Source organism: Doryrhamphus excisus, chromosome 5, assembly GCF_030265055.1.
Source record: "Doryrhamphus excisus isolate RoL2022-K1 chromosome 5, RoL_Dexc_1.0, whole genome shotgun sequence".
Taxonomy (NCBI): Eukaryota; Metazoa; Chordata; class Actinopteri; order Syngnathiformes; family Syngnathidae; genus Doryrhamphus; species Doryrhamphus excisus.
In genome coordinates, this window is record NC_080470.1 from 22,852,474 (window position 1) to 22,866,456 (window position 13,983).

Consider the following 13,983-nt stretch of genomic DNA (forward strand, 5'->3'; position numbering starts at 1 on the left):
GTGTATCCCAAATACTGGATCTTAAGGGAGTCAATGGTAAAAAGTATGGATATAGAACTTTTAAATAACACACACTATGGTACACAATATTGCAGTAGCAAACCTACCTCACCCCATCCACTACTCATTAGTTCCTCAGTAACTACTCTGAATTGATGTGCCTTAGTAAAAGGTTCCTTATTAGCTTTTCATTAGTTCTTCGGTAACTATTCTAAATGTATGGGCCTTAGTTCCTCAGTAACTACCCATTAGTTCCTTAGTAACTTCTCTAAATGTATGTGCCTTAGTTCCTCAGTAACTACTCCAACTCATTAGTTCAGTAACTAATCTAAATTGATGTGCCTTAGCAACTAGTTTCCCAGTACCTACTCTAAATTTATGTGACTTACTCATTAGTTCCTCTGTAACTACTCTAAATGTATGTGCCTTAGTTCCTCAGTAACTACTCCAACTCATTAGTTCAGTAACTAATCTAAATTGATGCGCCTTAGCAACTAGTTCATCAGTAACTACTCTAAATGTATGTGCCTTACGTTCTCAGTGACATACTCATTAGTTCCTCTGTAACTACTCTAAATGTATGTGCCTTAGTTCCTCAGTAACTACTCCAACTCACTAGTTCAGTAACTAATCTAAATTGATGTGCCTTAGCAACTAGTTTCCCAGTACCTACTCTAAATTTATGTGACTTATGTTCTCAGTGACATACTCATTAGTTCCTCTGTAACTACTCTAAATGTATGTGCCTTAGTTCCTCAGTAACTACTCCACTCATTAGTTCAGTAACTAATCTAAATTGATGCGCCTTAGCAACTAGTTCCTCAGTAACTACTCTACTTAAAAATTCCTCAGTAACTACTCTAAATGTATGTGCCTTAGTAACTAGTTCCTCCTTAGCTTTTCATTTGTTCCTCAGTACTACTATACATTTATGTGCCTTAGTTCTAGACAGCTGGGATAGGCTCCAGCACCCCCACGACTGAGGATAAGTGGCAGAAAATGAATGAATGAACTATGAAATACTACAATATTGGTGTTTGCCTTTTAAGGACGAGAATACATGACCACTTCTGGAAATGTGTTAAACTCAAATATGGCCGTTTGCGGGAAAACAAGCGTCATGTTTGCGCCACAACACGACGCTTGTGACAACAGACACCATCAACATGTTGGTGGATCGAATAACGTCCTCCAAAAGATGCTTCTGCGCTGTGATGTTTGCATCGTGTTTATTTACCTCAGGGCTTCATAGAAAGATGGCGTTCATGTTACAGCCTGAAGACAAAGGGCAGATGTTTGAGAGACAAAGATGGTCCTGAGGCACATGCACCTGTCAGACCACCGCCCCCAACACACACACACACACACACACACACACACACACACACACCCTGAACGCATTGACTCACTGAAGAAAAGTCGCCAACAAAGACACATAATGCAATGTATTCTCAACAGCATATGGAATGTATTATTTAAAACAAAAAGTATGACAAAAAAAACGCTGATTTTATTTAATCTCAATGTACTACATGGCACAGATAAATAGATGATATTTTGAGAACCATCTTTGGAAGATCAATCTCATTAACAGTAATACTTTAATATCATTTTAATATTTTAATATCATTTTTAAATATTTTCAGATACATATTATAATATTTTCTATTATTTATAAATGTTTTTTTAAACATACATTTTGTTTATTATCATGACATTATTATTGTTATTATTGTGTCTTAAAATCACAGTTGATTCTCACAGTATTATTATTTTTTTTAATTTGAATATTACCTCTTTATTGTCATAATAAATAATTACTAAGTTTCCGTAGTAAAATTTAAATAAAAAATAAAAAACTTTGTTATATGATAGTTTGCTTTAATATAATAATCGCAATACTGTATTTTAATTTATAAATAAATAACAATAAATTACTTTCCATTGAATGTTATAATCACTTAATTTTATTTAAAATAATCATATTTTTAAATAATTATTAATTGATTTTTAAAAAAATCTGTATAAAAATGTATATATGTATAAAAAATCTTAATACCATAAATGAAGTGATGGCTGAAACGTTCCAATATAATCACATTGGTCCTGTAATACTACAACTTTATTATGTAGGGCTGCTCCGATTGGTCAGTATCAGACGATTTATGTAAAAAAAAAAATGGCATAATGTGCATATGCTGATAACCACCTGTGGCTAACGCTACCGCAGCCCGCAGCAACCCTTTCATTCAGTGTCGTAACGTCACATTTATGCGCCTAAACCAAAAACTGACACTCACTATGCCCAAGCAGCAGAGAAAGGACAGGGAGACTTGGCAGCATAAGACTGTGAGGACCTCTTATCTATTGGGTACTGCGTATTAAATATGAAACAGACAATCCGTGCTGACAGCCACAAGCACTGGAGCTGGGCCACCAGGAACCTGAACAAAGACTCTCAGGTTTCACGCTCAGCCTAAGCCCCGCCCCCTCTTATTGAGCAGACGTGGACCGCCCACCCCACCCTCCCCGTGCGAGCAGATGGTAAAGTCCAGATAAAGTCGTCACCTCAGGCGAGAGGAGAGCGACAATCTGCTCATGGGATTCATCGTTCAGGCTTCACTTAGGCTCCCGTTGCTTGTGGAACGTTAGCGCTGACTGATCTGGACTACGTTACACTCCATGTTCGTGTGTGTGTGTGTGTGTGTGTGTGTGTGTGTTTGCTCGCAGTTTGTTGTGTTAAAGCTGACACACTTTCATCCGTCTGACCCCCCTGCCCCCCAGCCTCCGTCCCCAATGTCTGACTTTTCTGGCAATTTGCTCCCATTGTGTAGCACTTCCTGTTGGGAGGAACTATGGAAGACTGGGCTGGAATGTCACATTCCTTTCTAAAATTACCACCGTGTGTGTGTGTACCTGTGTGTACCTTTACACACATGTATGTAGGTTTTGGTGCAGAAGTATAAGGACAGAGACACAGAGACTGTTATGACTTTGGCCTTGATTCAATGGAGATTTTCATGATCTCCAAAGTATAGGGAGAACATAACATGGCTGCCCAAGGTTCTCCGACCAAATATACCATTTAGGTTTTATTTAGTATTGGTGATGAAGGTGATTATCTAATACTATACAGCGTAGCGGTGGCTGCCTTCATATCTTCTCCAGATGCTGGTAGAAGAGCAGATGGATCAGAGGTCGCAGCTGTCGGCCATGAGGAAGTGGTGGTTGTCTTTAGACAGCAGATAGAAGACAGGAAGCAAACACATTCACTCTCAATGTGTGCAGCTGCTGTTTGGGGCGGGGGGGGGGGGGGGGGCACTGGTGGTAGTCTGTCAGGTGGCCATGATGGACCTGATGACGTCAACACAACCTCCACTCTGGATCCAGTTTGGTTGAGGGTCTGGGGTAAGGTTGGGTTATTGTTTGGATTAAAGATTGACTGGACTGGAGTTCAGTTAGGGTTAGGGTTGGGGTTTGGGCGTCCATGTTGTGGAGAGGGTACGATAGGGGTTGGATCATGGTTCATCTTTTGGTGAGGCTTGGGATTAGGGTTCTGGTTTTGGTTAATGGTGGGGTTATGGTTGTGTTTAGGGTAGGTTTCATAATGGGGTTATTGTTGTGTTTAGGGTAGGTTTTAATCATGGGGTTATTGTTGTGTTTAGGGTAGGTTTCATAACGGGGTTATTGTTGTGTTTAGGGTAGGTTTCAATCATGGGGTTATGGTTGTGTTTAGGGTAGGTTTCATAATGGGGTTATGGTTGTGTTTAGGGTAGGTTTTAATCATGGGGTTATTGTTGTGTTTAGGGTAGGTTTCATAATGAGGTTATTGTTGTGTTTAGGGTAGGTTTCATAATGGGGTTATTGTTGTGTTTAGGGTAGGTTTTAATCATGGGGTTATGGTTGTGTTTAGGGTAGGTTTTAATCATCGGGTTATGGTTGTGTTTAGGGTAGGTTTCATAATGGGGTTATTGTTGTGTTTAGGGTAGGTTTCATAATGGGGTTATGGTTGTGTTTAGGGTAGGTTTCATAATGGGGTTATTGTTGTGTTTAGGGTAGGTTTCATAATGGGGTTATGGTTGTGTTTAGGGTAGGTTTCATAATGGGGTTATGGTTGTGTTTAGGGTAGGTTTTAATCAGGGGGTTATTGTTGTGTTTAGGGTAGGTTTCATAACGGGGTTATTGTTGTGTTTAGGGTAGGTTTTAATCATGGGGTTGTGGTTGTGTTTAGGGTATGTTTTAATCATGGGGTCGTGGTTGTGTTTCATCCTGAGCCTAAACACATTTTTCCTTAACTGGGAGAAAGCGCCCGGTGTTGATTTGCGGCCTTCACAGCTGACAGCCATGTTTTCTTTCTCTCTCTGTGATCCCAAACGACAGACGACAGGTTTACGAGCAGTGTAATGAAAGTCTTAAAAACACAGCAGTGGACTTGTTAGCTTAGCAAAATGCTAGGCTAATCAGCGCGCAGTGATAACATCTAGATGGTGACAGTTTGACTCCAGCGTGAACTGGCGGCAGGTGGAGTCCCTTTGGGATCATTCAGGCATTATCTTGATGACCCCGCCGTGGTCGCCATGATGACTGGCAGCAGCTGCCATCAGCTAATGAGCCGTGAAACGTCCTGGGAATGACGTGTGCTCACATGCACTAGCCATGACGCACTTCAAATGCTTTATTCTCCTTGTTTTTCCTCATTTTAAACAAAATTGGATATTAAGAAAAACAACTAAAAGAACATGAAGAGGTTTTAATGTTCGATTTGAAAGAAAAGACGGTGTAGAGTCGCCCTCATGATTAGAAACGTTCTAATTTGTCCTGCTTAGATTGTAAAGACAGAAGTGTAGCTCGTTACCACCCCCTGTGGAGCAAAGTGGTACTACAAGGATGTTCAAGTCACACTAGCAACTTGATGATAAATTTAAAAAATATATTAATGTTAACATAAAAATGTTTTCTAATCTTCATATATACACACAGACGGACAGAGGGTTTTTGTGCCATAATTTAATCAATTATAAAAAAGAAAAGCAAAGCTTAGCTTTAATGGAGGTATTCATTTTACATGATTGCGGTTGTACTGCCTCATACCGTCAACTGTTAATAAATATTCTGGTTCTGGGGGGGGTCACAATGCACATCCACAATGAGGCGTACCCTTCCCATCCGAAACACAATGTGGGACAGGCACACACTGCCATCAGGAACGAGCGACAAAGAATGAACTCTGATGCAACAATTCTGGGAAATTCTGGGTCTTTAAAAGACAGGAAGTGGAGCGCTTACTCGGGAAGACTTTATGACGCCCGGCGAGATGGACGATGACAAGAATCATACATCCACACAATTCACCTTCAAAATGGAGCAAAGCGTTTGCAGCACTTTGAGCGCCGTGTTAGGATGTTTCCATTTTATTGCAAATGTGACCGAGTCTGGCTGGGGTGACTTTAACGTGTTGGGTTATAAGAAGTTCACCTTCGTTCTCGGTCCTGAGGAGATGCGACAGCGAGGCGCTCGGAGACGGTCCTGGCGTTGTTCTCCGTCATACTGAGGATGTGAGAGTCCAGTTTCTGCATCAGCTCCTTGGAGAGAAGACTTTCCTCCTCCAAGAACCGAGAGACCATGGCGTCCGTGGAAGATGGCGGCAAAGGCTGCCAGTCAACAAAAACACCAAACTCAGGTTTACCAGAATATGCCTCAAATTATTGACTATTTATTATATTTTTAACACTTTGTAGAAAGGCTGAATGTTTATTATTTGACATATATAGTTTTAATTGTATTTTTTATCTCATAGTTCTTCAGTGAGCCACCACAACTCATCCATTATTTAGCTTCTTAGTGTCCTTTGTCGCCAGTTAACAAGTGATTGTTAGTACAGTCATTTTTATGGCAAATGTTGACCTGAAACCTTTTGTGAATGAGTCATATACACACACAATGTCAAAAAGCCAACCAATTACAGAAAAAAATGTTTTTTTGAAGGTCACGCTCGGCAGGAGGGCTTGTAGGGGGAGGAGGCGGGTCTAGCGTACATTTGCATCTCAACACGAGCGTGCCAGCATCTGAAGCTGGCGGAATGTAACAATATGCGTACATGTTGAAGAGGAAGTGGGAGGGGTCTCACCATCGGAGGGGGCGTTAATCCCTCCCTGGAGCTCAGCGTGTCCTCTGAGCTGGAGCTCCACCCCTCCGGAGCCAGCTCGGTTGGACTCTGTGCCGAGTCTCCCCCGGAGATTCTTGTGTTGCCAGCCGTGGCGGAAGCCGCCGCCCCGTGAGAGCCGCTCGGCGTAGCTTGAATACGGGACTGGCCCGATGTCTTCAGCTGCGTGAAGAGCCTCTGGATCTCGCCCTCGTAGGAAGTCTTCCCCTTGCCGTTAGCGCCGTGACTAAAACAAGTCCGTGTATCAGCTAGGTGTTACGTGGCCACGTGTGCGTTTGTGTTTCGTACTTTTCCCTAGCTGGCTGCGACTGGTCGGCAGGGGTGGGTGCGGTGGTCCTGCCCTTGGAGAGCTCCAGTTGGCGGCGTGTCTCAGCGAGCTCACGCCTCAGCTGCAGGTTGTCCTGCTCCAGGTGTCGCAGCGACGACATGTAGCTCTTCTCCAGGGAGGCCAGCGACGCCGCCTCGGCCTGCAGGAGAGGATGAGACCAGTGATGTAAGACGACAGCAGACCTCCACCCGGACTTCATGCTTGGTGGAGGCATATACATAGACAGTGTAGAGCAGGGGTCTCAAACTAGCGTCTCACGGGCCGCATTTGGCCCGCGGAACGCTAGTTTGAGGCCCCCACCTTGATACCAAAGTTTAATGTTGAAATGACAGCTTAAAGCTGTGTGCACACCGGACACAATTAACATGATTTTGCCCCGCCCATACTGTTACCCTACCCTGTTTTGCTTTGGATTAGCAATGAAGCTAAAGGCTTATGACGCTGGGTACAAATAAATGCAGGAAATGATTTGGAATAAAACGGAAAATACACGTCAAGATAAAGCATCTCATCAAACATGTTGTTAAAGTTACGACGCTGCTCCCAGATGGAACCGAGTATGATGCTAACTTGCTAATTGGGTCAAATTATTACGTTTCATTAATGTTCATGTTAAAGGTTAAATAACTGTTAATACTGTACATTTGAATCGGAAAAAAATCATTTCTCTACTGCTGTTTTATTATTATTGTACTTATTTATTACTGATTGATTTATTGTCTTTATTCTTAATTTGTTTATTTATTTTTTTATCTTATTTTGTGTATAGAAAAATAAAAATTAAGATATTTGAGAACAATGGAATGTTTTATTAGATATTTTGGTGTGGAAAACCGGAACCAAAGTACTGAAAAAGTGTAGGGTATAGTTTTTTTGAAAAACTGATGCGGCCCGGCCTCACCCAGAACCTAGCTCCGGTGGCCCCCAGGTAAATTGAGTTTGAGACCCCTGGTGTAGAGCAAGTATGCTAACTGAAGTCCTTTTACTTTGACGTGTGAGAGCTCATCAACCAGGCTCTTCTTCTGGGCCTCCAAGGAGGACAACTGCTTCTGGTAGAGGAGGCGCTGCTGCTCCCACTGCACGCAGCTGCGACTGTACTCCTGTGGAGAGGAAGTGCAGCACATGACCAGCAGGTGGCAGCAGAGGGCAAGTGGGCAAGATTCACGTACCTCAAGCTTCTCATTCAGCATCCTCACTTCTGACTTGTCAACCTCTTTGGACTCTTCGCCGCCCAGCTTCTTGAGATGTCTGCGCTGGAGCTTCAAGTAGCTCCTCTTTAACATGTCCAGCTGCACAACAGAAACATTTTAGCCCTTTTGTCGACTCAATCATACTGTGTGCAAGCCACGCTACAAATGGGTGCATACAATAACTGGAACGAGGTTTGTGATGGCCACAGTTTGAGTCTACAACAGATCAGTTCTCATTTCATGACTCCCTGTGTTGGCCAATACAAAAAAAAAATACATAGATGCACAAAGATATCACACAGTTTTGGACCAGTTAAAGTGAAATTTGATTGGCCACAGAAAAAGTAATTTGTGTTAAATGAACTATGTCAAATTACCATAGATTGCTGTGTTCAAGCTGCTACTTTCTTCTTGAACTACAGCGGTGCGGCTAATTTATGCCTTTTCTTATCTTGTGACATTGCCTTTACTTCAGAACTCCTACTCATTGTTTGAATACAGTTCTATTCGCGAGTCAGTGAGGAAAACGGCAGCGATTTTTACAAAGAACACTAAACCCATCACACAGCAACCTAACACCCAAAATGATGTATGGTGAAATATACAAACATGTACCAACACAAGTAAAATTAAATTAAGTTTACAATTAAGCAACGCATTCATTGGGGTGCTGCAATGACATCAGCCTCCCTTTGGGCTCCTCTCAGCATTGCAGCGCCATCCATTTGCTATGTTGTTTGTCCTCCAATGAAATGCTTTGCTCAAAAGAAATGCAGTATGGGTAACTGTTTTTTTGTGTTAAGTTGCCGTGTGATGAGTAAATGTTGTTCTTAAGAGGACATTGTAAGTCAGATTATTATATTAAGTAATGAATTTCCAGCGGGTTGACAAGTCTCTGCGTGACTTTTTTATAGCTCACGATTGGTTCCTGTCAATTGAAGAGCTGCCTGGTCCTCACAGACAGAAAAAAAATCATAAAGCTACCAAAAAATGTGCATTATTACTAGAATGAAAAGTAAAGTTGTAAAATCAAGAGGAAATTTTGCAATAGTACAACACAAAAAGTCATTAAATTGATAAGAATGTAAAAAACTATGTAGACTAGAGTTGTTATGTTATCAGAATAAAGTTGTAAAGTTACTGACAGGAAGTTGTAGTACAGTATTACCAGAAAGCATGATTAAAGTTGTAAGAATAAAGCTGTAAATTTAGAGAACATGTCGTAGTAGTACAATAAAAAAGGTCATGAAAGATATGAGAACATAAAGCTATGGGGACAAAAGTCACAATATTCCAAGAACAAAATTCTAAAGTCACTCAAAGAAAGAAATAGAGGGAATAGCGGGAATGCTAGTGTTACGGAATGTCCGCGTAATTCAATAGTACAACTGCTCACCTCCTCGCTGACGTTTTGAAGTTGCTTCTCATACTTGGTTGCCAACGCTTGTCGGCCAGTCTGAACATCTTCCAGTTGCTGACGCAGCACCCCGATCTGTCACGTGAACACACCATGAGGCTCATTTTTATATTTATTAATTAAGAAGCCAGCCTGGCCAATATGAGTTTGAATTCTTCTGAAATATTGATTTTAACCTCATTTGACATGTGTGGATTGAATTTTAAAGTCTGATCTGAATCCATTGTAAACACTTATTCCACAAGGTGGCGCCATATCATTCTGCTATGACGTCACTATTATGCCTGTGTATGTGTGTAAACAATTATAAACACAACCCAAGAGTCTAGTTCAGTTGTGTTTCCGGGTGTTTTCCCACCTCCAGGTCTTTGCGTTCAAGGAGGACCCTGGAAGCAGACATCTCCTCCTGCCCACTCTTCAGCTGTAGTTGCATCTCCTGCATCTGGGCCTCCCAGTCGCTCTTCTGGTGGTCAATCATGATGTCGATCTGCCTCATCAGCTCCTGGAGCTCTGGCTCGCAGTCCGACAACACCGAGCTGTTTTGGACGGAAAGAAAAAGTGAAGTCACCACATCTATCGCACAACATTAGCGGACTGATACAAGTTAGTCATGAAGTAGTGTAAGTCGTCGCTAACCTCAGGTCAGGACCGTGCGCGTCCATTTTTAACAATTGCAGTGAAAGGCGAGTCAGTTAGCGGCAAGCTAACCTCTGTGGCGCCATCATACCTTCAAAGCTAAACAAAGTGACGTCACATATTTAGGGGTGACCGGAGAGGCTAATTTAACTGCGAGCTAACTCGTCAACCATCGCCTGCTTTGAAAATGTACAGTTGTCAAAGTAGGATTTTTGGAAAGAAACTTTAAAAACAGTGAAGTATATCAACGTTTGTCATTGTGACGCAATGTCTCCGCCCCCTACGCAAAACGTAATCACGTCGTACGTAAAGGAGGGCGCCGGTGACCGGGGGTAAAACGCTCAGCTAATAGGCTAAGATAGGTTACGCTAAAACGTATAGCAGCTGCTTTTAGCGTTAAATAGTACACACTGTAGCATATCAAACGCGAGACAATAGTACACCTAAAGGTGGCGGCTGTAACTCATCATTTATCATATGTATATATGTATATATATATATATTGTGTTGTCACTTTAACACGTGGCTCGTTGGTCTAGGGGTATGATTCTCGCTTCGGGTGCGAGAGGTCCCGGGTTCAAATCCCGGACGAGCCCAAATTTGAATTTTATTCCTTCCCCGAAGACCTTATTTACTGAAGGCAGCACCTTAAATTCAGTTAAACTGGATTTTGAACCTCTATTATGTGGCTTTTGTCCCCTCCCCCGAAAGTCTGCTTGCTTAAGGCAGGGCCCTAATTTCGGTTAAACCTGATTTCCAACCGTATTTCAGGTTCCAGTTGGGTCCCATGACTACGATGTCGGTAGAGCGAACATGTCGCTGCAGGCATACATCAGCAGACATCTATTTAACGGTGTCTTTTCCTTTCGCAGTGGCTCGTTGGTCTAGGGGTATGATTCTCGCTTTGGGTGCGAGAGGTCCCGGGTTCAAATCCCGGACGAGCCCAGCTTTTCTTAGTAGTAATTACTACACCATACTATTACTTTATACTATATATGTATTACTCACATTCAGAGCCCCCCCCCCCCCCCCCCCCCCCCCCCCCAAAAAAAAAGAAAAGAAAAGAAGAAACACCCTACATTACTTGCATCATCATAACACAATGTCTGGCTCCAGTTTTTCCACCTGCTCTCCCCCTCGAATCCTAACAAAGGACATTTTCACTGCTTCCACAGCTGTTATCCACAGTGGAGGGGGAGTTGCAATATGTCCCTCCCCTCGCAATACAGGCACAACCTCTAATGAAGACACCGGAGCAGCTCCATTCATTCACTGGAGCTAGACCTGCTTAATTTTTGTTCTTGTGAAGTCTGCTGTAAGTACATACTTTTGGTATCATTTGTGTTAAAACCTTCAGTCTACGTATTTAATGCCTCCTATTTTATTTGATTCCCCGAGAAATAATGTACATAGAAATATTATCTGTTCCAGTGTCAAACTGTTTGCTTTAATGGTGATACTGTTGACTGAGGTGGAAGGAAGAAAGACCTTTTTAACCATACCATCATGTCGCAGTGGCCAAAGTGTAAAAATAAGTGAACCATCCAGTAATATGGAGTCACTGTTAATTCCCATGGTAAATGGGCTGGGGGTGTCTGGGAGGCAAGTGTCCACACAGCTGATTTTGTGGAGTTCCATTTCCTGTTCTATGGTTATGACATGTCTGACCCTAGTCATAGTACCAAAATCGCAGTAAAAAAAAGCTAAAAAAGCGAACGTGGGGGTGACGTTTTTCAGTTTTTGCATGGCTTTTTCCCCCAGAGGTGGGAGTGTTTTTCTGGCCGCCGCCATGGTTCTGTGCACTGAGGGCGACTGCAGCGTTTGCCTGCTGGCCTTCTCGCGGGCGGAGCGGATCCCGCGGATGCTCCACTGCAGACACACTTTCTGCCAGCCCTGCCTGGAGACCCTCCAGACGCGTGCCAGGAGCGGCCTGCTCACTGTAGGATGCCCCCTGTGTCGCCGCGTCACCTGCATCCGGCCGGGCCTCAGCCTGCAGGAGGCGCTGTGGGTCAACAGCGGCCTATGGGAGCAGATACCTGAGGAGGAGGAGGACGCACTGAAAGATGAAGCCAAAAACCACACGATGGAAGACTCGTTCCAAGGAAAATGCCAAGCAGAATGGTATCTACCTTTTTTGTTTTCAGAGCTCAAAAGATAGCATGAATACAGCATGGGATTAAACATCACAGCAGATCATAGCAATCTATAAATGCCATTCCACATTTTTTTTGATTTTGGCTTTGCCATACTGCTACATGTCTACCTCGCATTATGTCAAAGATATTCTACATGACCGCTTTTAAGGATCTAATTCTTTACGCCAGTCAAAGATCCTCTACACGAGACGCAGTGGCTATATTTAAGGACCTACAGCAAAAACGCTAGTTAAAGATCCTTTATATATAGTTTTTGTTGTGCTGCAAAAATGTAAGTCCACGATTTTCTAAATAATGTAAGCTACAGCAAAAACACAATTTAAAGATCCTGTATTTAACAAGAGTGCTCTGCTGTTTTTAAAGACGTGTAACAAAAATGCTAGTCAAAGATCCTCTCTAGCTCAGGAGCAAACAAACAAATCAACACGCTCATCAAAGATCCTGACAGCAGTACTATTTTTAATGATGCGCTAAAAAAAACAACACATCAAAGATCTTCTATATTTCATCTTTTCATATGGATTTACGGCAAAATTCAAATATCCTCCACGTAAGAGTGCTCTGCTGTTTTTAAAGATGTGCAACAAAAATGCTAGTCAAAGATCTTCTATTCGGAAGCCTTGTGCTACTGACAAGGATCGACAGCAAAAAAAAAAAAAAGGCGACTGCAGTCAAAGATCCTCTATCCTGAAAGAAACAAACACACAAAGAGCCACTATTTGACAGGAACATTCTGTATGAAGGACTTAAAAGTTGCTTTTGACTAAGGATGTTGATCTTAGGCCATGCCCACCTTTGTTGGCAGTGTGTTGTAACTTTGCTGAGCTTCCTTCAAACCCATTTGGGTTTGGAATCATAATGACTACTAATGAGCATGTCTCTTGTGATGAAAATACAAGCAACCACATGGATTCGGACCACAGCATTTCCCGCTGGAAGCGTCTAAAGCTTAGCATCTTCTTCTGGAGGAAGCTGAAGCTGACCAGGCGCTCTCCAGAGCAGATGGCAGACAGCAGCAACGTGTAAGTCCTGACCCCTCTCCTCAGCAACTATGCACCTATGTTATATTTACGTGTTTTTCCTTGAAGGGAAATGAAGTCCTGGCGCAGACTTCCCAGTGAAGATGATGAAAAACGATCCGGTTTGGAAGGTGGACGCTGTTAGGACAGAGAAGAAGACAAGTCCCCCCTTACCCCCGTGTGCCGCTTTTTTTATTTATTCTAGGCTTAGTTCTCCCAGCTGCTGCTGTGGATTTGCTTCAGAGAGCAGATGGTCTCCTGGGACGTTCACTCCTCAACACTAAAAAATACTTTATATTTATGACAACTGCAGTAGTGTGTACTTGAGTTGTGTACGTTAGAGGACAACAATGCCGGTGGGCTTCTTCATCACACCACGCCAATGTTACTTTTGAGGTGACAAAAGAGTCGCTGGAGCGTGAAAGAGGATTGTGGGGAGCATTCATGGAGCATCTGGCAAAGATTCCATGTTGGAGGACATGTGACCATAATGGAGCGTCATCATCGGGGTTAAAATAATTTTGGGTGCGGCGTAGGAAAATCAATACATGAAATGAAGGTTTCACTTTCATGTATTCTATGAAACTGTTTTCCAACCGGGATGGACCAAGATGATCCAGTAGGGGGGCCAGCTGGATCAAGGGGAGGAGCAAGAGCAGCAGTTAACTGAATTCAGCGCATCATAAATAAAAAATTACCTGATATTTTTTCTGGCTTTGTATAGTCACATGTGCATGCATGCTTGTTTTCCTCCTCTCTTTCTACCAAACAGGCTGGATGACAAGAGATTTCACTCTACGGATCTCACCAGCTGGGCGTGTTGGTTCTACAGCAGAAGCAACAGTGTCACACTGAGGAGAGACACACTAGAGAGTGCTAGTAATGTGTGTCCATGTTATATTTTCCCCATGCCAATTGTGTTATAGAACACCATTTAATGTCAATTTCAGACCATTAGCGCATCATCATCTTGTGACAAAGTGAAATAAATAACTTAAAAGGGGATCTATTATGCCTTTTCAAACTTTTCTGGCCTATAAATGTAGTTAGAATATTATTCATTCATTCATTTTC

General features: G+C 42.5%; 2 protein-coding genes and 2 non-coding genes across 5 annotated transcripts; 3 read left to right on the forward strand and 1 right to left on the reverse strand.

The window, feature by feature from the left end:
• Window positions 1–1,020: 1,020 nt before the first annotated feature.
• cep63 (centrosomal protein 63) lies at window positions 1,021–10,030 on the reverse strand. 2 transcript variants are annotated; one of them, XM_058072396.1, is made up of 9 exons: window positions 9,735–10,029; window positions 9,457–9,634; window positions 9,078–9,173; window positions 7,661–7,780; window positions 7,478–7,591; window positions 6,452–6,630; window positions 6,128–6,389; window positions 5,476–5,651; window positions 1,021–1,275 (listed from the first exon to the last, which is right to left on the reverse strand). In XM_058072396.1, exons 1-9 carry the CDS (start codon window positions 9,758–9,760, stop codon window positions 1,269–1,271), a joined length of 1,158 nt encoding a protein of 385 aa, XP_057928379.1. In that variant the 5' UTR covers window positions 9,761–10,029; the 3' UTR covers window positions 1,021–1,268. The 2 variants fall into 2 exon arrangements, with proteins under 2 accessions (XP_057928379.1, XP_057928378.1); XM_058072395.1 differs by lacking the exon at window positions 1,021–1,275 and adding an exon at window positions 2,625–3,232 and having other exon boundaries at window positions 9,735–10,030.
• im:7152348 (uncharacterized protein LOC559250 homolog) lies at window positions 9,452–13,929 on the forward strand. The gene is made up of 5 exons (XM_058072397.1): window positions 9,452–9,656; window positions 10,910–11,049; window positions 11,496–11,855; window positions 12,790–12,912; window positions 12,979–13,929. The coding sequence occupies exons 3-5, from the start codon at window positions 11,524–11,526 to the stop codon at window positions 13,052–13,054; spliced, it is 531 nt and encodes a 176-aa protein (XP_057928380.1). The 5' UTR covers window positions 9,452–9,656; window positions 10,910–11,049; window positions 11,496–11,523; the 3' UTR covers window positions 13,055–13,929.
• On the forward strand, window positions 10,259–10,330 carry trnap-cgg (transfer RNA proline (anticodon CGG)). Its single transcript has one exon. It is a non-coding gene; the product is annotated as a tRNA-Pro (tRNA).
• Window positions 10,608–10,679, forward strand: trnap-ugg (transfer RNA proline (anticodon UGG)). The gene has a single exon. It is a non-coding gene; the product is annotated as a tRNA-Pro (tRNA).
• Window positions 13,930–13,983: the final 54 nt, after the last annotated feature.